General features: G+C 48.3%; 1 protein-coding gene across 1 annotated transcript in view; it reads right to left on the bottom strand.

Annotated features, from left to right (window-relative positions):
• Window positions 1-27,885, bottom strand: part of RBM20 (RNA binding motif protein 20) — a gene marked incomplete at its 5' end in the record, with an annotated part of 174,696 nt that overhangs the window by 10,590 nt on the left and 136,221 nt on the right. Inside the window, 7 exons of the mRNA XM_081104738.1 lie at window positions 1,680-1,814; window positions 3,358-4,018; window positions 5,146-5,241; window positions 11,422-12,091; window positions 13,754-13,833; window positions 19,888-20,019; window positions 22,353-22,496. Of these exons, the coding sequence (XP_080960864.1) occupies window positions 1,680-1,814; window positions 3,358-4,018; window positions 5,146-5,241; window positions 11,422-12,091; window positions 13,754-13,833; window positions 19,888-20,019; window positions 22,353-22,496 (1,918 nt within the window). The remainder of the gene's footprint in view (window positions 1-1,679; window positions 1,815-3,357; window positions 4,019-5,145; window positions 5,242-11,421; window positions 12,092-13,753; window positions 13,834-19,887; window positions 20,020-22,352; window positions 22,497-27,885) is intronic.

Below are 27,885 nucleotides of genomic sequence, written 5' to 3'. Positions count from 1 at the left end.
ATTTTGTTCTTATTTTTTGCTTCTGTGTGTCAATTAGATTCCAACTTCTTGAATGACAAGAGACGTGTGTCCCTCCCCGAACCCTGGAGTACCCAGGACAGAGCCGTGCACACAGTAGGTGCTGCTGACAGATTGAATGCATGAAGAATGCATGGATGAACTGTCTAGCACCTTTTTCCTGAAAGGCGGCCTTCGCCACTATTTCCCAGAGTTACAACACCCAGGCCCCTTGTGCAGTCAACTTAGTTCATTCTAAGGTCAGTGTGTCTTCTTTTTAGTTTTTATCCTGAGGCATGCTGGAGGCTATGCAGCAAATTTATCCCTTAAAAAAAAAAAGGACATTTTCTTTTCCATCTGACTTTATGAAAAAGATACACTTGGAGAACAGAAAGAATAAGAAACTTTTTTAAAAAATGAAAAGAAAAAGAGAAGCATGACGAAATGGGTGACCCTCCATACTGACCTCCCTGATGGAGCAGACACGTGGTCATTGGCAGTGGCCATCACATAGCCCATACTTCGCCTACTTCCTGACGGCACCTTCCCAAGCTCCTCTCTGAGCAGCTGCTACTCCTTTGTCTCACCGCTTTCCAACCTTTCAGAGTCAACGCAAACACTCAAAGATGATGTTGACTGAAGTGGGCGTCACTGACTTAGCGGTGGTGTCAGCAGCTCCCACAGTCCTTCTTAAAGGACCTTCACTCCCTACCCTGAAACTCTAGTTAACTCTCCTTTTCGAAAATGTGTCCTAGGTGGCTCAATTAACCTCCCTCCCTGCCCCACTCCAACACTTCCTTCTGCCATTGAAAAACCACCGATCGGGTCCATTTCCACATTGCAGAGGAGGAAACTAATTTCCAGGAACGCCCAACCCATTGCTCTGTGTGAGGCGGTGCCATTCCTTTGCCTGGGAGCTAAGCCATCCCCTCCTCAGTGTCCCCCACCCTGCAGACCTGCCCCTCTTACACCACCAGCTACTCCCCTGGACAGCTACTCCTCCGGCTGGGTTGCCTTCCCTGGCCATGTGAACCCTGACAGTACCTCCCACTCCCAAGCTCTCTGAGAAAAGTATCTCTCTCTCTCTCTCTCTCTCTCTCTCTCTCATTAGTCAACTTGTTACTAAAGGGCTTGAAGTGACTGGGGGGAAAATACCCCAAAACAAAAACCATTCCTGGGTACGACCTGCCTGAGGATAAGCACTCACCCATTAAATGGAGAAGGATGGGGCCCAGGTCCCTCTCGGTTCAGTGTCCCCACAGTCAATTACATAGAGCCCGCCCCCAACACAGCCCATTCAGCATCATGGCCTCAGAGAAGCTAATCACCCTCAAGAGAGAAGAGGTAGTCCTGTTCTGGGAAGGGCTGGGGCAAGGACCACAGGGAAGACAGAAGCAGCGTGGGCGTGGGGCTTCTGCTTCCCTGCCAGTAAGGGCTGCGGGTCAGGAAGAAAGCCTTTCCTGGCAGGGAAGCAGCCCCCCGGGCTCTGGCTCCCGGGGAGTGGCGTTCAAGGCCCGGACCCCAGCGTCTCTGCTCTCCTATGGGAGCCTGCCATTGCAAGAGGCTTGAAGGTAGCACCTTGCCAATGTGGGTTATTGCATCAGACATGGATCAAGTGTCAAGCTCTTAGGCGCTACTAGGGAGCTCTCACTTCCTGGGGCTGATTCTCAGGAAGGACCTACCGAGAGGAATGCTAAGTTCACTGAACACATCCTCCGGCTCCCAGGAAGGCAAAGAAAGGGGCTGTTTCAGCTCCACTTCCGTGTATTCCGATGACCTCACGTCCAGGGACTTCATTTCCAGGTACCTGGAGTTTTCTGCAAAACATGAGCCAAAGCAAGGAATTGATGAAACATGACATGCCTCTGCGAACCCCTGAAATGCCCTTGGCCGCGCTGCGGGATCAGGGCTGGCCCCTGGGACTCCTTCATTACACAGGGCCAGGGCCAGGACTGCTCGTTAGAACCCGAGCGCTATCACTGAAGAGCTTCTCCCATTGCCAAGAGAACGCCACGCAGGACAACATGGCCAGTCTTTGCATTGGGCCCGGGGGGAGGGCAGGGACTGCTGATGCCTTGGGTGGGGATGATCCGCACCCATTCCCCCCAACTCCGTATCACCCCATCTCTGCAGGAGGAAGAATTACCGACGGGCAATTACATTGTGCTGACGTCCACAGGAGCACCGAGGCTGCTGGGACAGGCCATGCCTTTCTCTCACCCCACGCTCCTGTTACTAAATATGAACTCCAAACCCTGGGTGAGCTAAAGAGCCACGCATGCCAGTGCATGTTGAGACCTATACCATGAAAAAAAAAAAGTATGGGGGGGGGGGCGTTCCATTGGAGCAAGGTGAACGATTCACTCCTTTATTCTTGGCCTTCTCTGGATACAGCCCAGGCTCCGGCGTTTCTCTAGCAACAAGGCAGCACATGACAGGGTTTCCATGGAGACTCAGAGCCACGCAGGTGGAAAACAGCTCAGGTCAGCCTGACACAGAGGAAAGCCCGAGCCCAGCTCCCAGCGCTGTGCCAGCACGGCACCCGGTGGGGATGTTTACCGTGACGCCTCTCCCGTAGTCTCTGCCCCCTCACTTCAGCCTGTCCCCCCCTGTACTGCAGCCTCTCAAAGGCTGCAGGCTGTGACGGGAACCTCTACTTCGCTTCCCTGGGAGGACGTGGATGGCGACTCCCCCTTCCTGCCCCCCGAGCCGTGGATGGATCTTAGTTTCCACTTGGCGGAGAGCACAGGGCTCAGCCTATTTTAAACTCTGTTTTTCATGATGTCATAGTGCCAGGCACAGACACAGCATCCCCTCCGGCGGAAGGTCCGGGGCGAGTCCTGCCTCACCATCAGACCCTGGAGAAAAGGGGTCTGAGGCGGGAAGAAGGGGGACAGGCATGAGCCCTTCATTCTTCGCCCCTGCCCGCTTCTTCCTGGGCCTCCCACTGTCTCCCCCACCCCCACCCCGTTCCCCTCCCTGGGGCCTCACAGAAATAGCAGCCTGGGTGGTCCTCTGTCCTGCAGACAGAGGCCGGCTGGCTGCCCCCGGGAACTTTGGCTGATAATTCAAAACTTTTGCTAATTTTCGTTGTCAGCGTCCATCTGGGCTCCCATAAATTCAGAGAAGCCCGCCCTATCTGAGTTTGCTTTTCAGAACACATGTGACCTCCTATCTGATTTCCTCTGCACCATTTGCCTAAAAGCTCCAACAGTTTAACCAGGCGTTTAGCAGCTCACTTTCTGCACCCGCCTAAATGCTGGTTGAGACCTTACTCAGGTCCGTTCTGGCCCACTCCCTTCTCTAGGTGAGCGGTGGCCCCATCTGCCCACGCACACAGGAAAAAAGGGAGGTAGTTACCCTGAGTCGACACTCCTCGGCAAGCCTGGCTTTGGGGGTCGGTGTCGGTGGGGGGGCCGGCTTTCTCTTCCAGGGGGCTGCCTCCACAAGCCCCATCCTCGGGAGTCCCCGTGGCCTTGCTGTCGTCAAGACACGGGCTAGGCTGCCGGGCCCTCTCCTCAGCTGGCTTGGGGGAAGACATTTGCTGGAGTGTAGGGGACAGACGAACATCTGAGCTCTCTGCTCCCTTTGCCTGCTTCTCGTAGCAATCTGAACCCTCCAGCGAGAGGCCAGTCTCGCATTCAGCTGGCTTCTGCTCAGCCTCCAGATTTAGGCCAGGCATTTCCACGTCCATGTCACTGGGACAGCTCGTGGGGGCAGACGGCCCTTCTTTGGGAGACTTGGGGCTGATTTCCGTAGCCCCGTTACCTATGGTCTTGACGCCCTCCTTGGTGAAATCCTTGGCCAAGTCCAGGTGTAAGGCGGTTGTCACACAGGAACACATTTCTGGGCACAATTTGTCCTTCTGGTCAATGGGCACGATCTCTTCCAGCTCTGGGATGTCCGGTTCCATGATAAAATCTTCTTCCTCCCCGACCTCGTCCACCGTAACCAGCTCCTCCATGTTTGTGGGGTACCAGCTCTCGTCCTCTGCTTCGCTTCCACTCTCCCAGTCTTGATCCTGTATAAAAACGCAGGACGGAGGTCAGAGGGTGGCTGAGGAGCAGGTCTTCCACCAGAGGGCACGAGCCTTGACCCCAGGTCCCCTCCAATCAGAGCAATCCTGAGCATTCTTACCTCTACCTGGGAGCATTTACTGGGGACCACCCGAGTCCCACATCACTGATTCATCCCTAGGATGAGGCTCAAAACTGAGCACAGGATTTGGAATAAGCCCTTAATGCTTAATCTACCACTGTTTAAAGTGACACAAAGCATTTCGACTACTGGTACATAATAGGTGCTCAATAAACGGTTTTTGGATGGATGATCAATCTGTAAACTCTAAATAGATCAACTTGTTTGGGTGATTTCCTTGTATGTAAAGCATCACTAAATGTAATTGCGGCAAAGTCCCCCCTAAAATTCCCCCAAGCACCCTCTCCCAGCAAGGGTGCAACTTCCACAGCCCGGTTCATAGTCGGCCCCTCCTAAAATTGTTCCCCCGTATCTCCAGCAGCCTACGGGCCCAACAGCCAGATTTAGGAGATCAGCTTCCTGGCCAGCGATACCCATCCCTCCGCCTCTCCTGACCGGGAAGGCACGAAGCTGGCCACATTTCAGGGACATTTCTTTGAGCTGTGGCATCCCCAGCACTCTAACTGGGTTTTGGTGGGGTTTTTTTTCCACTTTAATTGTGTAAAATAATCTTTACGAGCACAGGAGATGTCTTGTTAATCCCAGGGTCTGGGCCTGCTGAGGTCATGGCCCCAGATCGAGTGCCCAGAGCCCCCCTTCCTGGCCCAGCCTCTCTCAAGGGACCTGCCTATTTTGGGCACCTGGCTCTGAAGACCGAGTCTTTTTTTGGGCACATGTTTTCTCGTATGAGCGCAGCCAACTTGCTGGAGAGTACGGCAGAGCCCAGGCACGCGGTCAAGATCTCCCCATAAGGAGCACACAGGGAGCGCAGGCAGAGCCGTTCCTCCAGGACATGCTGGGACGCGGCTTCATTCATGGAACCACTGGTGGGCCCTCGAGCACGTCCCACAGAGCAGGCGTCACTGGGCGGGAGGGGGACTCTGCAGCCTTGGTCCCCGATGACTGTTGTGCAGACAGGGCTACACTGTCGGCATCTGCGACAAACTTTACCTTCTTTGTTCTTGTATTTTCTGGATCAGAGGACTCTGCTTCTCTCTCGTGCCGGTCCACCGACGGGGGGCTTTCTTCCACGTCCCCCTTTCCAACCTCGCCAAAGGAAGAACAGAACAAACCAAATCAACAGTCAGCCGCGGCAGAGAGAGAAAGGAACACCGAGAGAAACAATGACACTCAGCACCGCTACCAGCTGCCGGGGGTGTTGCACATACGTTTCTTCTATCCTCACAAAACCCCTCAGAGGCAGGGGCTCTTATCATCTCCATTGTACGGAGGAGGGAACTGAGGCTCAGAGAGGTTAAGTAACTTGTTCCAGGTCACACAGACTAATGGAGGCCCAGAAATCAGAAAGGCCTTCACGGCTAGTCGGATACCTTTAGGAGGTCGGAAACCCCTGGCAAACAGGGCACTTCTTACAGGTGTGAAACCTGGACACAGTGAGGGTGAGTAGAGGGCCCGGGGTGAACTGACCCTGGGGTGAACAACCATCACGGGGACATCTCCTCAACAGATCTGTCTTGGCCATAAAAACTCACATCCAGCCCATTTGTGGGTACGAAGGAGGTTGTCACCTGTCAGTGGCCCGCTCACCTCTCTTGTGCCCTCTCTCTGTTCTGGAGCGATAGGCCCAACCGGCCATCCCTTCTCTTCTCCCTTCCTTCTAATGCCTCCCTCAAATTAAGTCACTCATAATGGTGCTCATCCGGGAAATGTAACAACTGAAAGCAAATGTCTGGGTTGCAAATGAGGGTCTCTCACCAGCCTTTAACACAGGGGTCAGCAAATTATAGTCCTCCAGCCAAATCTGACCCAGTGCCTCTTTTTATAGTCTCTGAGCTAACGATGCTTTTCACATTTTTAAGTAGTTGCATTTTAAACGATCATATAAGTCCCTCTATAATATCTTCCATTTTCTCCTTGGTCTACATAGCCTAACATATTTACTATCTGACGTTTTGTAGAAATAGACTTCCAACTTCTGCTTCAGGAGTTTGGGGAGGATATTCTCCAGTGATTTAAATTTTGGCCACCAAATCAATGACTATTCCTGGGGGCCCCAGGGGCAAGTTGCATTTTCTCCACATTTTTGGCTGAGGTTGGTTTGAAGTAAATGACTTCTGATTCCTTCAAAGCAGACACACCCCTCCTGAGCTGAGAGGAGCCAGCTGGGGCAGGAGCTCAGAACTAACTGGTTTAACCAGTTATCATGGATGAGGGGGGAGCGAGGGGGAAGAGAGAGTTCAAATCCTCAAGTCCTTATTCTTTCAGTGTTTGGAGCACAAAATTCCACCAAAATCCCTGCTCACGTCTTTGGAGCTAACCTGAGTGCACAGCAGGTCCAAATGCCATTTTAGCCATCAGAACCCATAGCGTCTACCAACAGGGGACGGCTGTTCTTTATTTTTCTCTCTGAATAAATTATCCATGGCCTTCCCTTGTCAAAATAAATAACCTTCCCCCTTCCCAACCGGTTCCTGCAGCCACACTCCTAGATCAACACAGTAAGGAGAGCCTCTGGTTCATGCTGGGAGGGGCAGGGCGGCCTGGCCCGGCCGGAAGCCCCCACCAAGCGGACCCTGCCCTTCCTCCCTGCACACACAGCAGACAGGGCAGTGCTTTCCACACACCTCTGGCCTTGGAACAACTTCCAGGTGTCAGCAGCAGCTTAAGGGGAACAGACACAGGCTACCAATGCACCCACGGCCCACACCAGCTCATGGACCAAGATACTAGGTCCCAATTGTTGCAAGCAGGGGCTCTGCCACCACAGGGCCATGGCCACCACTAAACCTCCTCCTAACCGGTCTCCCCCTTCTGCTCTGTAACCTCCTCCCTCCTCCCAAGTCTATTCTCCCCAAGGCAATCAAGAATGATCACTCCAAAATACAAAATCCATCGTATCCTCACTGCGCCGTCCTGCTTAAACATCTCATTTGCCTCCCCTTGCACTTAGGATGAACAAACAGCCTTCACCCGCCTCTAAGGCCCCTCATGATGTGGCCTCTGTTGACCATTCTAACCCAGTCCCTCTGCTCCAGCAGCACTGGCCTCCAGCCACTGGGCCTTTGCACATGCTGTTCCCTCTGTCTGCTCTTCTTCCTTTCCACCCGGTAAATATCCACCATTCCTTCAAATCTCAACAGTCACATCCTAACCTCGGAAAGCCTCTGATTAGTTCCAGGCCCTGACAGCAACATGTGCCTCCATCTCCTTCTTAGCACCGAACACTCACACTCTCCTGCTCATCTGAGGAATTATTTGATCAGTCTGTCTTTCCACTGACCATGAGCTCCATGAGATCAGGGGTCATTTCAGCTTCACTCACAACTGAGCACCCGTGCTGGGTGCTCCATGGAGACTGGTCGGTAATAGAATGGAGGTTGGCAGGAGAGGGTGGAGTGAGTAACAAGCTTGCACCTGCCTCCCAGTGTGCTTGGGTCTCTGTCTGGGCTCTGAATGGAGAATAAGTGGTTTTCCATTTCTCCTTCCCGTGGATTGTTTATACCCGTGGCTGAATTCTGGGCTCCATCTGTCCCCGGCATGTTTTGGTCTATAGTTTCTCACACGTGGGAAATTTCAACAGATGGCTGGGCTCTGGCCTTCCTCTAAGGAATAGGAGCTCTGACGGCAGACCCAGGATGGAGCTGAGCAGTGGCTGGCTGCTTGCTCCCAACACAAGGCACCTCCTCCTTGGTCTGCCATGGTCCCCTTGCTCCACCTGGCTTCACTCATTCCACCTGCTCTGGGTCGCCCGCCTGGCTTCCCTCCCTAGGCATCTGGGTGGATAGGCCCTGACTCCCTCCCAGCAGGTGGAGGAGTGCTTCTCTCCCACGGTCTCTCCAGCCACGGACTTGCTTTTTCTCCTCCTGCCTATGGTCTCGCAGGCAGGGTGGCTCTCCTGCGTGGACCTGGCCACCCACAGCACCGAAAGCACAGACGCTGGCTTCGCCAGCCCGGGCCCTTCTCCAGAGACCCAGAGGGTTTCTAATGAGCACACGCTCGTTAAAGGCCTACCACAGCCTTGTGATCACGCCATTTCACAACCAAGAAAATTGAGGGAGAGAAGAACAGGGTGTGACCTGGTTCTCAGAAGCCAGGCCTTGGCTTCCGGAGTCCGGGTCCAGTCACTCACTTCTTCAACAGCTACGCGCTGAACGCCCACTCTAACCTCGGGACGAGGGACACAGCAGTGAGCACAGCAGACAAAAATCCCTGCCCTCATGGGCATTACACTTGGAGGCGGGGGCTGGCGGGGCACAGACACTACATAAAATAAATAAAGGCGTCAGGGGATCAGTTAGAAGGAGATGGGTGCTACCAAGGAAAGGAAAGCAGGGAAGAAAGAGATGTGTGTCGTGTGACTGGGTGCAGTGGCCAGGATAAACTTGTGGGGATGTGACAATGCCTAAAGACAGAGGTGAGGAGGGATCCACATGGACTCAGGGGTGCACCTGGTGGTGGGAGGTGCCTGGCATGTTAGAAGAAAGGCAGGGACACCTCCTCAGCCCCGAGGCCTTCATTCCCAAGTCCAGTCCCTCCTGTCTGTAATCTGAGCCCTGGGTGGCCCAGTGGGGATCTGGGTTGTTCTCAAGATCACAACATAGAGCTGAGATCAGCGAGGAAAACTCTGTTCTGCTAGTATTCCACCACCGCGTGGTGGGCCCCTGGCTTCAGACCCACAGAAGAAGTCTGTTGGGGACCCCTACTAGTCCCTACTGACCCCACTCTAGGGCTTGGAGGAGCAGACCGATTAGAGGGACAGAATTGTGGGGCACCCACAGGGCTTTCTGAATCTTTTCTGCATCAGGGGCTCTCAGGGTGACCTACCATGTGTGTCACCTTAAGGGGGCAAGGGTTGTGCAAACCGATGAAGAGTGGCTACGCAGCAGGAGAAACAGTCTCTAAAGAAGAATCTCAGAAGTGTGGGTCGGAGTGTGAAGGGGCAGCTCCACCCCTCTGCGGTGGGGACAGATGGTTCCAGACTGGAGGCATGAGCCCGTGCTCTCGGCCCCTCGATGCCTTTTCTTCAGTCACTGACCTGTCACCAACACCTCGGACATCTCCAGGTATATATGGTTGGCCCTCTATCTGCAGGTTCCTCATCTGCGTATTAAACCGACCTCGGATACAAATTCTCAAAACTGAAGGTAGGTTGTTGTTGACATATACTGCATCGTTGCATCTACACTAAACATGCACAGACTTTCTTTTCTTGCCATTATTCCCTAAAGTGCACAGTATAACAACTATCCACATAGCATTTACGTTGTATTAGGTATTATGTAAGTAATCTAGAGATGATTTAAGAATTCATGGAAGGATATGTATAGGTTATATGCAAATACTGCACTGTCTTATATAAGGGATTTGAGCATCCTGGGATCTTATTATCTACAGGGGATTCTGGAACCAGTCCCCAGGGACACTGAGGGAGGACTGTACACCCTTCTTAAATACACCTATTTGTTCATACGTCCTCAGGATTCAGTTCAAGCCCTCAGCGGGGCACACGAGGTCCTTCACGTCCCCTCTACCCATCCCCTAATCTCCTCTCCTGATGTTCCCCCTGCTAGGCCAGTCAGGACAAATTGTGGCAACGTGCAGTGGGCAAAAAGATTGCGGGGTGTCCTTTCCATGGAATGCTGGCCATTTACCAGAACGCCCTTCGGGTATCTGGTTCTGTGAGAGTCTGGACTTGCACTTGAACTGAGCTGCTTTACAACCATGTAAATGCAGATAACTGAGAGTCGTGCAAGTGATTCTTGTCCATAGAGATGCAAAGGAATTTTATCTGGTTTCAGGTTCTCCATGGAAGAGGTCAGCTTGCCTCTGTTAGCAAATTCATGTCCACATTCCTGACTGCCTCTACATGTTGCCTGATCTTTACATTCTCCTCTGAGCTGGCTTTTACATCTTACTGGTTCCCTCATTCATTAATGACTTAAATAGCAGCTTTGACATGCATTCATTTTATGTTTGCATGAAAGCCAAGATTTTACTTTGTAAAAACACGATTCTTTAATATGCCCTAAAGATGCAGTCATGTGGAGTATTTTCAGGTTCTCCAGTCAGTCTTTCTCACTTTTGCCCTTGCTTCTTCCCAAACTGCCCCCCCCCCCCCACTTCAATACTCAGCTCAAAGGTATACTCCTCTGTGCAGACCTACCTGCCCACGGAGCAGCTCATCTGCTGCAGCCTGGGCACGACTGTCTGCAAATCATTTTTGTAGGTCTGCTTCTACCATTAGACCTTGGTCTCTGCCTTAACACGGACTGTGTCCTATTCACCTCTGGACTGAGCACACGACCTGCAAAGTGGCATGCTAACGCGCTAGCCAAAAGTGTGACTCTTCAATGTGCATGGAGCTGAGAACTGGGCTCCTTATTTGGACTTAGCGTTGTCACCACCTCCTGGGTCAGACTAGAAGATATGCGCGTAGGATATTCCAATCTGGGTTCTCTGTGCAGACCCCTCAGCCCCCACTGTCCCACTCCTACTGAAACGCAGGTAATTCCAGCAAGAAGGAAGTGTAAGCCAAGTTAGCACATAAACCTTGCACCCAGAGTCCTCCTGCTGACCCGCTGGGTGAACTGAAGTCACGCAGCAGGTTATGAGGCCTTTCAGATGCTTCGATGACAGATGCCAGCCAACTGCTGCCCATTTTTATTACAGTGGAAGCAAAACACGGTGGACAGTGGCTAGAGAGACACACCATGCTCTGGGCACCCCGTATAATTTATGGGTGGTGGCTGCTTCTCCTTTACCGCCTCCCTTCCAAGTCCCAGGATTGGTAGATGCTTTTGGCAGGAGAGAAGATAGAGTGGACCGAAGATCTAATCTCCCATAGCAGAGTCTGTGGGTGCAAACACCTCAGGGCGCTCCACCCTGGACAAACAGGAACACAGGCCTTTGCACCCCGTCCCTCCCTAACTTCTAGTAAAGGCAGCACGCACTATGGCATTTGGCCACCTACGTGTAATTGCAGCTCTGCCATTTCCCGGCTGTGTGTCCTTGGGTAACTCACTTAAGCTCTCTGTGCCTCCGTTTCTCCTCTAGAGTAATAATAACATTATTAATATTACTACCTCAAAGGGTCGCTGCAAGGATTAAAAGACTTGATTGAGAAAAAGTCTTAAACACAGTGCCTGGCACAGAGTAAACATTCAGTAAGCGTTTCATTCATTCAGTAACTGTTGATCATCCCGATAGTCCCGTTGTTACCCGTGGGGACCCGCCTCTGCTTCCCTGGGGAGGAGATTACATCATTACCTCGTTCTCCGCCATTCTGCTTTCTTTTCTGTCCTCAGCTCCTTCTTGGTCTTTGTCGGGTCTCTTGGTTCTGGTTTTCTCACTCTGCTTCGACTTGGTGCTCTCGGGGGCCCTGGTGACCCTGGGCTCCAGCCCGTCTTCCTTCGCCGCACCGTCCGGGTGGGGGTGTCTGCTCTCCCGCAGCCTGGCCTCGTCTTTCCTCCTGGACCTCCCGGGGGCATCCTGCTGCGGCTTCAGATACTTGTCCGATTTGCCTTTGGGCTCTTTCCGGTAGTAGCCGTCTTCCCGGCTCTTGTAGCTCGATGCAGAGTGGAGAGGGTTGGGGGACCCAGACCTGGGGTGCTTCTCTCGATGGCCCCTCCCTGCGTCGAGCCGCTCCTCTAACTCGGCTTTGTCCAGTTGCCTAGGGTAGTGCTTGCGATCATGTGCCCACATGTCCGTCCGGTCCCTCTTGTCCTCCCCGTTCTCCCTCCAGGGGGCCGGCTCCCTCTCTTCCTCTCTCCTGGCGTAGGGGGAGTGCTCCCAGGAGTCCCGGCCATTGCCCCAGTCAACCCTCGAGGGGCCCAGAGGACTGTGGGAAGAGCTGCAGGAGGTGAAGCTTGGCGTGTGGGACCTCGGGGACAGTGACCGGCTCACGGGACTGCGAGATCGAGGCCTTTCGGGGCCGTATCTGTGAGGGCGCAAAGGAGGGGGTTTAGAATCTGTACCCCTCCAGACCATGCCCAGATAACCCCAGTCTGTGCACGTAACCCCGTCGGCCAGACACTCTTTATCATGACGCTTCCTCCCTCTGGCTTCTAGGAGCAGGGTTTTCCCTGAGCGCAGCCCTGCTAGCTCTGCCCCTTCGCCCATCCTGCTCCTGGAACTGGGATGAATAATCAGGCTGGTTTGGCTCAGCCCCATTTGTCTCCCTCTTAGAAATGAGCTCAGCTCTTCTGTGGGCATGCGGGTGGGGGTGTGTGCCAGGTTGCCCTGCTCCGGCTGGTGGGCAAGGCTGCCTGGTCCTGAGGTTCAGGGACTGAAGCCACTCCCACACCTCTGACTCTATCGGCAGAAAGGGGACCTCGAGGCCTCCATTTTCCTTATTTCTCATCTCAGTTTGTTCAGATCCTGGGCACGGAATGAAGGTGCTAATCGCTGGGGGGCGGGGAAGGGAGGGCGGACTCAGAGATTCAAAAAACGAAGAACTGGGAAGGCATTTGGGGTTGGCAGAGACCTGAGCACTGACCTGGTCATTCTTCAGATGAAGAAACTGAAACACAGAAAAGGGCCTGGACCTGCCTAAGGTTCCCAGCAAGGCCCTAGGTCACCCCTGCCCACCCCCCCGCCACAGGACTGCAGATGGCACAGGATGGCTTTGCACATGTTTTTTAAAAACGCAGATAACCGTGGTTTAAAAAACAAAGAAACAAAAATCCCAAACCGAAACAGCTACATACAAAAACATACACATACACATACTCACTCACACTTTCTCTCTCTCTCTGAAGGTTGTTTGGTTATTTAGCAGGTAAACTGAGTCACATACCCCATATTCTGAAAACATGGGCAATTTTCATTTACTTCCCAAACCCAGGAAGACCATGCAGCCCTCACTGACCAGGGGACACGGAGATGTGGCTCCCTAGGACCAGGCTAGGCTGCCTGGACCTCAGGGGGAGCAGCCTGGGCTCAGCGCCCTGCAGTGGTATCAGAGCACCATCTGTGGCCGCCCTGGGTAAGAACCACAAGACACACAGGCCAGGTTCCCACTCCTGCTGTTCTCCACCTTGGCTCTCTAAGGGAGGGACCCCCTTTGTAGGGCAGCGACAGTGGCAAACTTGTAGCCCCAGCTCTGTGCAGTCAGAGCTTCAGTTGGAAGAAATAAGTTGGAAAACTGAATGCATTCAATGTTCAGAGTGATGAGTCATGTAGCTGCTTTTAGGGGGGGTCATCTCTACTCCTATTCCTACATCTACATTTAGCCATGAAAAATCAAGAGCTGCCTCTAATTAGAAGACACACACACACACACACACACACACACACACACACACTCTTTCAGGCTGTTTTAGCAAAGAATAGACTTGCCCCTAAGAGCCAATTACCTATAGTCCTTTCTAACAAAGGAGGAACAGCTGGAAGGAAGCTTAGCATCTTGCATTATCCTGAGATTTAACCTGAGCAGCACTTCTGCCTAATGTGTGCCATTGGGCACATGGAAAGGTAGGGCACAGAGAGATTGATGGACAGGGCAGGGGCAAGGGCAGGGCATGACTCAAATACCCTTCAGAATGAGAAACGGGAGAACGTTCCAACTGCCCAGCATATGCCCTGCGATCTAGGACCTCACCTGTCTGCTTCCCGGAACATGTCCCTCTCCCTCTGGGAATGAATGTCCTGGATGATGGCAGCCACGTTTTTCCCAGGTTTCTAGACAAAGCGAGAGAGGTCATCAGACCAGAGACAGCCTTGCAAACACCAGAGGGACGCAGGTAGGACTTGGGTTCATGGTCCAGTCCACCAATGGGGAAAAGTGCCTTTTAGGGAAGAAAAAGGTTTAATAACCCAGGGGATGAGGAGTAGGAGCATAATGCTGAACATCAGTGGACTAAGTGGTCGAGGGAACATGGTGTCCATTGAGCTGGGAGAAGAAGGAGCACATTCGTGTGCTGGGGAAAGTCTCTCTCAGTTCATCACATCTGCCTCCCACCCATTCCTGAATAAAAGAAAATATCTGAGATGTAAAGGGAAGTAAGAGAAAGAAGGAGGAAGAGAGGAAGAGAGGAAGGAAGGTGGGGGCCAGGCAGGCATTGTAACTTGTAAAGAGACTTGAAGATCATTGAATGCAGTGTCCACATTTGACACATGTGTAAGCTGAGACCCAGAGGGATGGAGTCAGAGATCTCCTTGCACAGCTCCAGGGTCACCAGCCATACTGTGTTCCATGTAGATGGTGACTCCTGGAGTTGTGCTGGGTCAAGGAACACGTTCAAGGTCACAGATGGTTTGAGAATCAGGATTGACAATAGGCTTTTCAATTCCAAGATCCTTCCCATGACCCAGGCAATACCTTACTCCAGCGTGTTCCTCCACAGCACGGTGCTCAACCTAAGTTGTGGGGTGGGCACCGTAGGCTGTGAGCCAGGATTCACAGCTGAGGGTGCCAGGCACCCAAAGGCCCCTCCTATTTCAGAAATCACTATTTGGTGACTGTGCCAGGACAGGACCAACCCCAGCCCCCAAATCCTAACCATGCCCTTTCCTAAACCCAGGACAGAAAACAATACCAAAATAATAAGAAATAAACCATTAGCCCTAGCCGGTTTGGCTCAGTGGATAGAGAGTTAGCCTGTGGACTGAAGGGTCCCAGGTTCAATTCTGGTCAAGGGCACATGCCCGGGTTGTAGGCTCGATCTCCAGTGTGGGGGGTGCAATAGGCAGCCAATCAATGATTCTTTCTCATCATTGATGTTTCTCTCTCTCTCTCTCTCCCTCTCTCTTCCTCTCTGAAATCAATAAAAAATATTTATATAAAAAAGAAATAAGCAACTAAAAAAAAAAAGAAATTGATGGACACAAAAGAAAGGCAGGCACATCTTTCAATAGGCTACACAGAATCCATCTATTCCATTAAAATGTATGGAGCAGGGTGAATTTTATGGTATATGATTATATCTCAATAAATCTAAAAAACCTTGGTCTGTAATGTCAACTTTTGACAAAGAGTCTTATTAAGAAATGCAATCACTTTAAGCAATAAATTAAAAAAAAAAAAAGAAATGCAATCAATGGCTGTTTTTAAGCCTTGATGTTTTCCTATATGTTTTACAAAGAATTGTGAACTCTCAGAGCTACGTGAATGTTAGGTATGATCATATATCTCATTTTACAGCTGGGGAAACCAGGGCCAGAGATATGCAGTGAATACGTGATCCAGCAGGAGAATTCTGAGCCCTCCAGCACACGGCTGCTTATCTGTGTTAGTGTTGAGACTGAGGGTTGGGCTCAGAAAACACAAGTCAAGAAGAGAATGAAGGAGGTGCCTGTGGTTTCAGGGAGAGGGGTCAGGGCTGGGACACAGGAACGGGATAGGAAATGTTCAAGCCAGGGAAGGATCTCTGGGCAAAAGGACCTTCAAACTGCCCTGACAACTTTCTGATCAGTCACTGGAAGACACTGGATTAAATTACTCCAAGTTCCCTGCTGCACATGTAAGATGCTTTGATTCTGGAGAAGTCTCTATAGAACCAACCAGAAAATAATTCCGTTTTCCTGTCTGGTCTGTAAGAAGAAAAACACTCACTTTCTATTGTTCCTAGAGATTTTCTCCTTCTCATTTATTCCATGCACTTGTTGGACACCTGCTATGGGACAGGTTCTGCCCCAAATGCCCTAAGAACTAGAACCTTCCCCACAAGGAGTGTGCAGGGAGATAAGATTATGGCATGAAGAAATATTCAAGACAGGAGATGGGAAGTACCTTAAGCTCTCTTCTTTCTCCCTTTCCACTTTGCCTCATGAGCAAAAGGTAAGGTTAGAGGAGAAAAACCAATCAAAACTTCCCTCCCCCTCTGCAAGCCCTGGTGGTACCCCATGTGGTGGCTCCTTTGGTCCTGACATGTTTGGATATATGCATAAATATAGTGTTTTACTGTCTACCTCCCCAGTAGCCATTCCCCTCTCTCCAGCCCTGCTCCAAAGATGCAGCAGGTGACAGAGATTTCACCAATCACAGCATAGCTGTCCCCTGACCAAAGAGATTGGTTCCAGGAAGGACACGTGTCCTAAGGGACCTGGGTGATCAGAGTGCCTCTCAGGACTTCTGTGGGAGCCACTAGGGAAAACTCTGGCTTGCTCTTGTTGAAGGAAATGGGAGGGTGGGAAGCCAGAGCTGCTGAAGTCAATGACGCCATCACGCCACCTAGAGGAGAGAGCCTGGGGCTGCCAGGGGCATCCCAGGGAGACCCCAAAACAAAGCCAAGTGAGCAGGATGCAGCATGGAGAGAAGCCAAGTCCTCATGCCATCACTTGGGCCCTGATTCCAGGCATACCTGAAGCCAGGGCTGCTCCTGGACTTTTCATTTACATGAGCCAATAAATCCCCCTCACCTTTTGAAAACTTTAGTCAATATGTTTAATTGAGACAATTTTCTGTCCTTGCAGAGAAAGGTCCTAGCTGATGTCATCTTAGGGGGCATAATGCAGGCATCGCTGTGGAGTTGAAACATGCTTTGAGCTGCTTTCTCGCAGAGGCAGTGTGACAGCTTGGGGAGCAGGAAGCCCTTATGAAGGTCAGATAACAATGCATCCTCGGCCCATTGCTGCTCAAAGTGCTGAGGTCCAGCTGCGTTGGCGTCTCCTGGGAGCTTGTTCGAAATGCAAGATCACAGCCTTGCCCCTGAACTACTGAACAGAAATTTTTAACAAACTACGTGTGAAAGTTCGAGAAGCTGTAAGAATACTACCCCTGCGGCTCACTGCCCAGGTGACTGTAACAAAATCACCTGATTTCTCTGATTTTTCACGTGGACAATGAAGATCTCGATAACACAATATAGAGATGCAGCTATAGTGCAAACGCAAGACAGTCCTAGGTTTTAATCATGGTTCTTCCAGAAACTATGATCTTGGCAAGTTGCCAAACTCTATGAGGCTCAGTTTCCTCATCTGTAAAACTGAGGTAATAATACCTGTTTGACAAAGCTGATGTCAGAATTACAGGAGATAATGTACTTACGCAAAGCGCTCAGCACATTGCTTGAGTACCAGGACTCAAGCAAAGGTATGTACGCTTGTTATTATTGTTGTACAGTTATAATTACTGTTATTATCCACCCTGCACACCTCACAGGAGGGAGGGATTGTGAGACTCAGAGAGACAATGTATGAAAAAAAAAATGCTTCTAACCAAGGAACTCAGAGTACAGTCTTTACTGATCTGGAAACTGAGGCTCACAGAGGTGAAGCAACTTGTCCAAGTTGGTCAAAGCAGGAAGGGGCAGAGCCTACGTTGGCACTACCACCCTCCAATCTGGCATAGCTCACATGGCTGTGGGTGGCTCTGTGTTTACCTGCTCTTCCTCCCACCAGACTGTGAGCTCCTCCACAAGCTTGCTACCATGGTGCTGGCCCACTCCCTGCCCACAGTGGGTTCCACATTTGCTGAATGCAAGTTTGGACCACATGACTTCTTTAACCCATGGTTTCTGCACCACCCCAAACTATCTCCCTTGGTAAGGCACTGGGGTGCCTCAGTACCTTGCTTTAAGAAGTTGAGTACTGCTATTAATTTTAATTACAACTTAATACAACATTTCATCTGGAGACCAAAGCTCCACCTGGAATTCAGTATGGAAATTCAACTTTAAGCACCCCCCCCCCCCCCCGGGGAGAATCTAAAAGAATGAGAACTCTGGCTGGGTGGAGAATAGGGTGGGATCTTTCACTAGTCTGAGAAAAGCCATAAGCTTTCATTAATCAGGAAAGAAAAAAAAAGCCAGGTTCTGACAGAACTGTTGACAAAGGAACTTCAGAAGCAAGACTGCAAGCAAAGCAGAATCAGGACTTTGTCGGCTGGTTGACGAATACCCGACCTACATATGCGGACTTGTCAGAAAGCAAGTCCTGGCCAGAAACAGCCTTTAACCATGAAAGCAGACTGGAGGCTGTGGATCCTAAACAAAATGGACCCCAAGTAGATGTGGAATGAGCTGATGTGACCCGGAAAATTCCTATCACATGGGACCACAGAAAGCATAAACTAAGAAGGTAGATTTAAACACAAAGGTAGCATTTTTTACAATAAATTCAAATGGACAAAGTGCTCTAGTTTAGTGGAATCCTGCAGACCATTAAGAGGACACATCTAAGAGAAAAGCACGGGCAAAAGCCTTGAAAAGACACTTTCCACCAGAGACGATCCAAATGGCTTAGCCAGTAAGCATATGAAAAAGTGCTCAATATCAATTGGTAATCAGGACAATAAAAAATAAAACCATGACATACTATTACACTCTCTCCCAGACAGGCAAAAATTAAAAAGTCAGATAAAATAAAATGTTAGCAAGAATGTGGACCGTTGCCCAGCTGGGTATGGCTCACTGGTTGAGCATCGACCCAGGAACTAAGAGGTCACCAGTTCGATTTCCAATCAGGGTACATGCCAAGGTTGCGGGCTTGATCTCCAGTGGGGGGTGTGCAGGAGGCAGCAGATGATTCTCTCTCATCATTGATGTTTCTATCTCCCTTTCCCTTCCTCTCTGAAATCAATTAAAAATCAATAAAAATAAAAAATTTTAAAAGAATGTAGACTCTCAGATACTACTAATAGGAGTGTAAATTTGGGATAACTAATTTTTAAAAGAGCTTGCTATTACCTAGCAAATTTGAGGATATGCATGCCTGTGATTCAACAAGTCCTCTCCTAGTTATGTACACACCCCTAGTTATATGTTGGTGTATGTGTTTACAGAATAATATGTTTGGGAATGTTCACAGTAGCATTCATTGTCCCTAACATCCTAAAACTGGGAACAATCCAAAATGTCCATCAACAGAGGAATGAATAAATAAATTTGTAGTCATACAATAGAAATTTATACAATGAAAATAAACACACCCAACATGAATGGCATAATGTTGAGTGAAAGAAGCAAGACATAAAAGAACACAGACAATATGATTCCATTCATATAAAGTTCAAACGTAGGCAACACTAAACACTTGTTAAGGAAGGCAGATACTGGTGGTAGAACTGTAAAGTAAAGGAAGGAAAAATGATGATCCTCAAAGTCACAGGAGTGGAGAGGGAAGCATTGAGCATGAGGAGGGGCCTCTGGGTGCCATCAGTGTCCTATTTCTTGACTTTTATGGGACTTAGGAGATTTCACACATTAGTGCATTTAAAACTGTGTAATGCTTAGTCACTTTTCTTTATGTATGTTGTATTTTACAATAAAACAAAAGAAGAAAGAAAAGACAAATGTAGGACAAGCTAAAACAAAAGCCCTGTTTGGAACTATCTGAATTCATCCCTGAGTTCTGACAGTGGCCAATTCAGTCATGTGCGGCTTAGAAGGATTTCTATGGGGCTGAAGACATAACTACAGGGGATGGAGGAGAGAATAAGAGATCAAAGAGGGTGACAGAGGAAGAAAGTTACTGAAGACCCGTATGGATGGAGAAGGAGGTTATCTTCAGGGTTTATGCCTGGAACTTCTACCTCCTTCAAGACCTCCCCTGTAAATCCCCTGTGGGTCCCAGGTAGTTAGTCACCCTGTCTCAAGCAACCCTTTGCATTCTGTACTTATATCCATAAGCACATTTACTGTCATGTTATAATACTTTGCCTTCCCATGTGACATCCTCAAAGACAGTGGGTAATTTTTGCATCTTTCCTGTCTTCTCCTTAGGACGGTGCCTGGCCAGGAGGAGACACTCAGCTCATGCTTGTAGAATGATTGAATGGACAAGAGAATGCTTTACCTTCAGCTGCAATTCCTTGTATCTCTTAGACATCCGAATGAGCAACTTCTCCCCATTGATCATAGCAGACTTTTCTTGGTAATACTGGACCATTGCCTGAGCAGCTTCTGTGTAAGCCATCTCTAAAAAGGCCTAGGAAAGAATGGCAGGACATACATTGGACTTGGCATGAATGGTCTCAAACTAAATTTAATACAAGGTATGATTCCAAGTATATGGAGCTCAAGAATAGGCAAAACGGCCCAGCTCAGTGGTTGAGCATCGATCTATGAACCAGGAGGTCATGGTTCAACTCCCGGCCAGGGCACATGCCCAGGTTGCAGGCTCAGTCCCCAGTAGGGGGCATGTAGGAGGCAGCCAATCAATGATTCTCTCTCATCATTGATGTTTCTATCTTTCTCTCCCTCTCCTTTCCTCTCTGAAATAAAAATAAATAACTAAATAAGTAGAAATAGACAAAATAAATCAATGGTATTAGAAATTCAACATCTGCCTGGGGTGGGGTGGGGTATTGACTGGAAAGGGGGCATTCGGAAACCTGAGGTTCTGGAAATGTTCCATATTTTGACCTGGGTGGTAATTACATGGGTGTACACATGTAAAAAATTAATGGTGTTGTGCCCTTAGACTAGTGCACTTAAGAGCATGTATTTCATACCGCAATAAAAATAAAAAATAAAACAGTAAAGGAAGAGCTCTCTTTGATCCCATCTGTTCAAAGAGACCTATTTATTAACTTCACCAAAAGAGCTCATTATAAGATGACCCCTCTCCAGATCCCCATGGTTACCAAACATTCTTCTTAATTATGTATGCCCATCCTGGGCTATGTGATGCCACAGGAGTCCCTCTGCAATGGGAGGGTCCATTACCAACAGCTTCCCGGGGGAAGGGGTGAGACAGGAGGGAGTGAGTTCACTGCACAATAGATCTCAGGCCAATCCCTGCAAAAGTTTCCCGTCAGTGGTGGCAATGGCAGAAGACAGGGGCACAGGCCCTGGGTAGTGAGCTCTCATTTTTTTGTGAAAAGAGAAATAAACAAACAAAAAATTCAGGGGCTCTCTAGGCTTAAAGGAAGGTCATGTCTTTGCAAGTTAAAGAGAGAGGAAAACCCTGTTAGGCTTCCACAGCAGTTTTCCTCTTTATTTAACTGTTGTGATAAAACACACACACACACACACACACACACACACACACACCCAAAGAAATGGTCTTTTCCATTCAACTGGTGTCTATAGAGACTTTCTAAATAGCCTGTTTTGACTGACCTGTCAGTTTACCCCAGTAGCTACTGTGGGGAATTCATTATCATTATTATTTCTTAGATTTGTTTGGTTTGTGCCATCTCATCCCTCAGTATTGAGGAAGAAGTGGTCTGTGAGAAGGGGGCCCTGACTGTGAATGCCAACTCTCCCACTGCCTTGAACAAAGTCTTCTTCCTCCTTCCCTCACATTTGTTGTTTAAGTGAGGTATGCTTTTCTCCACGCTGTCACAGTCTTTGGCAGAGTGTGGGAGAGTAGGAGTCAAGATTACTTAGAGTTTTTTTCAAATTCTGCCACCCAGCTTTCTAATTGCCACTTTGTTCATGCAAACATTTTAGCACCTCTAGCTCTAGCCTGTCAAATGCAAATAATATTATTTCAATGACTTTCACTGCACTACTGTTACAGGCTGAATTTTGGATATTTACCCAAAATAGAATTATGAGAAATAGGAACAAAGAGACAAGGTGAGCTATCTAAGCCCAAGCTGATAGAGGAAGACCATTGGGGATTCGATGTGGCTTTGAGTCTCCAAGGTTCATGCTTTAATTAAGAAAAGAATTTCTTTTATGCCTGTTCCTCTGATTCACAAAGTAAAAATATTTATTAACAACCAAATACAAAAATTCTTATTTCTGTCCATTCTCTGTAAAACTCTCCCTCTGACTTTAGAAATGAAGACAAACACGTACTCCCAAGGACTCAGTCCATCCCCTTAGTTCCTAGACTTTCCAGCATCCATCAATTCCCACCTATTGGGCCTCAGAGGGTAACACCAAGGATCCATGAAAATTCTTGCTCCCAAGTCAGTTGCTGGCTGGCTCAAAATCCAGGCTCTTAGCTATGAGAAGCTTAGAAGGCAAGACTGACATTAGTTCAGAAGATTGGATATCTATTTGGGGGGCCGGCTTTTCTATGCTATTGAGTACCTCATTCCAAAGCACCTCCTCGCCTCTAGGCAACTTACAAAAGGCCTGTAACCATCACAAGAAGGGTAAGGTGAAACAAGGGAGACAAAACGTCACCTCTGTTTGTTGGTTAAGACCAATGGAAGTCCAGCTGTGCAATACCTCTTTATGCTAAGGACAGCTTCTTTAAAAAAACACACACCAATAATTAAAAAAATATGTATCGTTAGTATGGATAAACCACCAATTTGTGATCTCTCTGGTACATACCCGTGTGAAAGTGCCCAGACCTACCTGATTAGTAGACTTCATGAGGATGTAATTGGTGACCTTTCCAAAGGGCAGCCCCAAGTTAATGACGTCATTCTCAGTGCAGCTCCCCTCGGGAAGATTGCAGATATGCACCACGCGGCCAGTGCCCGTTTTCCGCTGTACAAACTAATAGAAACAAAGAGCAGTGGCGGGTCTGCAAAAGACATTTCCCTCTTGGCCTCCATTCCGGTCGTTCCTAATGGCTCTCTCCCCCCAAATAATGATCGCAAAACTACAATTCACAAAATTAATGCAGAAAAGGATTCACTCACACACACACACATAAGGCATGGATTTTATGCCATCTCTTTACACAACAGATTCACAACATTTTTAATGAACAATCACATCCAGGGCTTTGAGGAAATAAGCCAATGTTGCTGGTGGGAGGTTATCTTTTGAGACTATACATGAGCAATAGTTAATAAAACTTAAAATATACATAGCCTTGATCCTGCCACCCCACTTTTGGCAATCCATAAATGCATCAGAATGTAAATACTTATGTACATGAATATTAGTCACAGTAATTTAGAAGATGACAAAAAAAAATTGGAAACAGCCTGGATGTCCAAAATAGGGGACGGTTGAGGTAATGGTGGTTCAAGCAAACAATGGAAAACTACATAGCCATTAAAAGGAGGAGGTAGATAAGCTGACAAGAAATAATGTTAAAGATAAATTAGGTAAAAAGACAGGTTGCTGATTAGCATGCCATTTTTGTAAAACAAAACAAAAAATAAATTAAAAATGCATGAAAAAGAGCCCAGCCGGTGTGGCTCAGTAGTTGAGTATTGACCCATGCACCAAGAGGTCACACGCCCGGGTTGCAGGAAAATCCCTAGCAGTGGGTGTGCAGGAGGTAGTTGATCGATGCTGATGTTTCTCTCTCATCAATGTTTCTATTTCTCTCCTCCTCCCTTCCTCTTTCTCTAAAGATCAATAAAAACATATTTAAAAAATAAAATTTTAAAAATATACGAGAAAGAGATAGACGATGCAAATGTTATAAAATTTTGGTAATTATTGAAATTGGGGGATGGGGATACAGAGCTACTTATACTAGTCTTGCCTGTTCTGTTTAAAATTTTCCCCAAAGGAAAAGCTGTTAAAGGATATCAGACCAGAAGCGAAAGGTATTATGGGAGGATACTTATCAACACTGGGTATCTACAAAGAGCAGAATAGGAAGGGAGGAAGGGAAGCGATGTTTAACCTTTTCCTTACATACCTCATATCATCTCACTTATAATTTTTTAAAATTCCAGTAAGGAAAACGAGAGCATAGACAGGATTTGTGGGGTCCCCATGCATTGACATACACATTCACAGCAACAGCGGTTTAAGGAACTGGTTTTCAAAGCTCTGTTGATCTTTGGGATCCTTCCTTCAAACAAAAGCTTGCTCACCAGGCTAACATATGGGACACATAAGAGTTGCTGCTCTTAAAAAAAAAAAAAAAGAGTTGCTGCTCTGCACAGAGCTTGGGGTCCAGCACCCTGCTGCCACACTAGCCAGCAATCCCAAGGCACCTCTAAGGAACAGTTTTGAAGCCAAACCCAGGGCCTAATCAAAGCTCTCCGAGGAAGGAAGTGTGTCTGTTTGGTCTGTGCAAACCTTAATCAGTCTGAGTCTCCAGAAGGTTTGAGAATTAGTGAAATCATAAGCCAACCCAACGTGCATGAGAAGGATGCAATTTTCCAAACCCAAAACACCCTCTAACAGCATAGCCTGCATTTGCATAATCACCATTTTCTACGATAAAGTGAACTTCAACATCTAATTACATGAATGAGGGGGCTGACTTGCTAAGGCAACAGTGGGAAAGTCGGAGGGCTAACAAGGGCTAATACCTGGGTAATTTGACCACAGAAAGCCCTCCCTTCTCCCATCTGGGCTGAGGACAATTAGAAACGATAAGAAGTTCCTTTTATGGTTCAGCCCTGAGATGGAGAAACCCAAGTGCCCCTTTCAGATCTCCCCATCTGCCATCTAACACTTTCCCGAGGGAGAACAGGACTCGTGGTGTGACCCAGGTGGGCCCCAGGGCTCTCCAGGGATGACAGGAGCAGGGCTCTTCAGAGGGAATATCAGTGCCTCTCATCAGGGTCGGCGGTCCACAAAAAGACACAGGCCCAGTCGAGACCAAGTGGCTGGTCCTCTGAGTTTATCAACAGGAGGGCTGAGGCTGGGCGCTCTGACCCACTGCCTCCCAGCGGGGCACGTTTCTGCCACATGTGACTTTGTGTGCTTGGCCTGGGCTAACGTGTGCTTGGACAGCAGAGCAGACACGCAGGGCGGTTCGGGGCCGATCCCCTCTCCAGTTGCCTAGTGACCGGCACAAGGGCCAGCGCCTCTCTCATTGTCTCCTTCAGGCTGAAAAAGCGACTGGAGAGGCTTTTATTGGCGTGAGAGTGCAACAAACGCTGCTGCGGGCGGTGGAACGGCCTCGGAAGAACAAACACCTTTGCAGCTGCCAGTCACCCAATAACCAGACGAATTCATGCTGCAGGCCTCGTTAGAGAGGCCCTGCAATGAATGGTCTCCATTAAGGTTTGCACTGAAATTTTTAAATGCATTCCATGAGCGCTTTTTTCCTGCCAAGATTTTCAGTTAGAAATAGAAGTTGGATTTTACTGAGCCTTTTGTTGTCCTTTAAGGTAATCACGAGATCTTTAATATTCCTCCACTTAATTATGTTCATATGGGCTTCCCAACTGGCGAACTGCAGATGGGATCTCGGGATGCCAGGATACTGACCCCTCAGGTGGAGGCCAAGTACCTCCAGCGACCACAAGCGGCCTCTTCGGTTTATCATTTTCTGAGTCAGCCATGAAATGAAAATCTTTGAGATCTGAAAACCTTGAGAATCTCTGTGTTAAGGGTTTGCTTTGCGTTGTGCCTGGCTTCTTTGCATGTGACAAACCCCATCCACTTATAAAACAATGTTGTATGAGTTACAGGCATACCTCGTTTGATTGCGCACCGTAGCACTGTGTTTTTTACACATTGCAGGCAAGACCCTCCACCCACAAAAGGATACGACTCTGAAGGCTCCAATAATCGTTGCTAGCATTTTCTAGCAATAAAGTCTTTTTAGATTAAGCTGTGTACATTGTTGTTGTTTTTTCCAAAATGCTGTTGCACACTTTATAGACCACAGTATAAACATATGTACTGGAAACAACAGTGTTAGTGTGACTCGCTTTATTGCAATTCGCTTTACTGCTTTGGTCTGGAACGAACCCACAAAATCTCCAAGGTGTGCCTGCATATTCCTTTGCAAATACTCTGTTTAGGACAGTTTAGGCTGCATTCTTTTCTGCCATCAAGCTAATATATCTCTTTATTAAACCCAAATAGGTTCAAAATCATATTTGATTCGAGATATATATATATATATACATATATATACATATATATGTGTGTATATATATATATATATATATATACACTTAAACACTTTATATAGACGTAGCAATTATTGCTGTAGGCGCTATGGCAAATTCAAATGATGAGTGAGAATGTTAGGCAGGGAGGGAAGCAGGAAGGTGAGGAAGGAAGAGTGGACTTTAGGTGGTCCATCGAGAGTAAAATTTGTTCACTGGGGACACAGGCAACCCTGAGTGCCCTTGAGCAGCATCATGCTGTACACGAATTCCCAGCCCAGGTCCTCTGACAAGTCCTTAAGGGGTCTCTATATCATAATATCTGAAGGGAGGGTCATAATATTTGACATTTAAAAAACCCGAGTTGAGGTCATACTTTGAGTTTCTTGACTCTATCCATATGGCACCCTGGTTAGATCTTAGGTTGATTAGACAATCTGACTGGCGTGTCTGTGTTTCTGATGAATAAAAATGGGTGGCTAGTTAATTACTCACTAATATAAGTACTTTGGCAGATCCAGTACTTTTCCAAACATGGAATGCAGGATAGTGGCTGCTTGAGGTAGAAGTAAATCATTAAAAGGGATTTTGGCTGAGAAAAGCTCGGACTTCCTGAGGTAGTGGAGCGAACATAATTCCGGAAGACAGGGGGTCTGGACTCACTGATTAGGTACGTGACAGGAGCAAACCAGTTTTCCATTCTAGGCATTAGTTTCCCAGTGTCTGGAATGAGGGAGGTGGCCTATACGTCTGAAGTCCTTTCCAGATGTAAAATATCCATGCTTATGTGGCTCTAAGTTTTAAAATTCCATTCCTCCCAGACGCCTTGCCAAGCAAAACTCTAAAATCCAGGATAATGATAACTTTCCCCAACCATGCTGGGCATAAACAGGAAACCTATGTCTTTCCCACTCTCTGTCCCAGTGAGTACAATGTCTGTCTTCCCTCCCTATGCGAGCATCAGTGTCAGCATAAATACAGTCACAAGCACGTCCATCTTTCAGACATGCTTATCTGTGTCAGTGGTGGCCTCATCTTTAAAGGGCTGAAGATGAGCCCCACGCAGTGAGCACCTTGCTGATGAGCTCTGCCATTCCCTGAGTGACCCTGTGTCCAGTGCCTACAACAGTGGACATGATATCCTGAGATGAGCAAAGGGGACACGGGCCCGGTCCCTCTTCAAGGGCAGACACACATCAAGTGTGTGCCTCATGGACTCCAGGCACCAGTGCCAGGGCCATGGGAGTGTCAGATAGACCTGGATCAGAATCTGCTCCCGCGGGACCCACCTTGGGCAAGTGATGAATTTCTCTAAGCCTGAGCTGGCCTGTCTATAAATCAAAGGAAAATAAAAATTGATCCCACATGCCTGTTCAGAAGACAAGACTGCCACAATGTATGTAAAGTGCCTTGGTGCAATGCCTGGCGTCCAGCTGGCTCCTTTTCCGCCCACAGTATAAGAATGTGCGTGGTGATTCTAGACTGAGGGGGTTAGTGGGGATATAACTGTACTGTGATTATGTATGAGAAAGTCTGTGTTCTTAGGAAATTCCTACTGACATAGTTAGGGGTGAAGAGATATACTGTCCCCAATCGTTCAAGAGAACACAGGCATAGATGATTGCATAGATGGGTGAAAGATCAACAGAGATGGATGAACGGATGGATAAATGACTAGATGGATAGACAGAGATGGATGGACAGATAGAAATGAACAGACAGACTGATTATTGAGACACACACCCAGAGACAGAAAGACAGAGAGAGAAGGATCAGTGGGGTCCAATGAAAAGTAGTGACTCTGGGTAAAAGGCATATGGATGGTCCTTAAACTTACTTGTAATTCTGAATTATATTACAATTAAAAGTTACCAAAAATACATTTTAAAAGCTGTCTCTAGAGCAGGAGCAGATAGATTTAGAGAGAATCACAGGACCTCGGGCCAACTTGAATTTTTGGTGTGAGGTGTTGATGGGCCCCATTAACCTCCCACCCGCTGCTCTGCCTGCTGAGCTTCTAGGAGGCACACATGTGACAGATGCATTTGAAAATTTCCAATCCCAGGTTGAATCTCTAAGAGAGCTAAAGTGTCAAGGGTTGTCACTAAAGCCCTAATTACTAACCT

Source organism: Myotis nattereri (genome assembly GCF_964212035.1).
Source record: "Myotis nattereri genome assembly, chromosome: 13".
In the NCBI taxonomy this organism is placed as follows: domain Eukaryota; kingdom Metazoa; phylum Chordata; class Mammalia; order Chiroptera; family Vespertilionidae; genus Myotis; species Myotis nattereri.
Note: the sequence above shows the minus strand (reverse complement) of the source record. Positions and strands in the feature narration are given on the sequence as shown.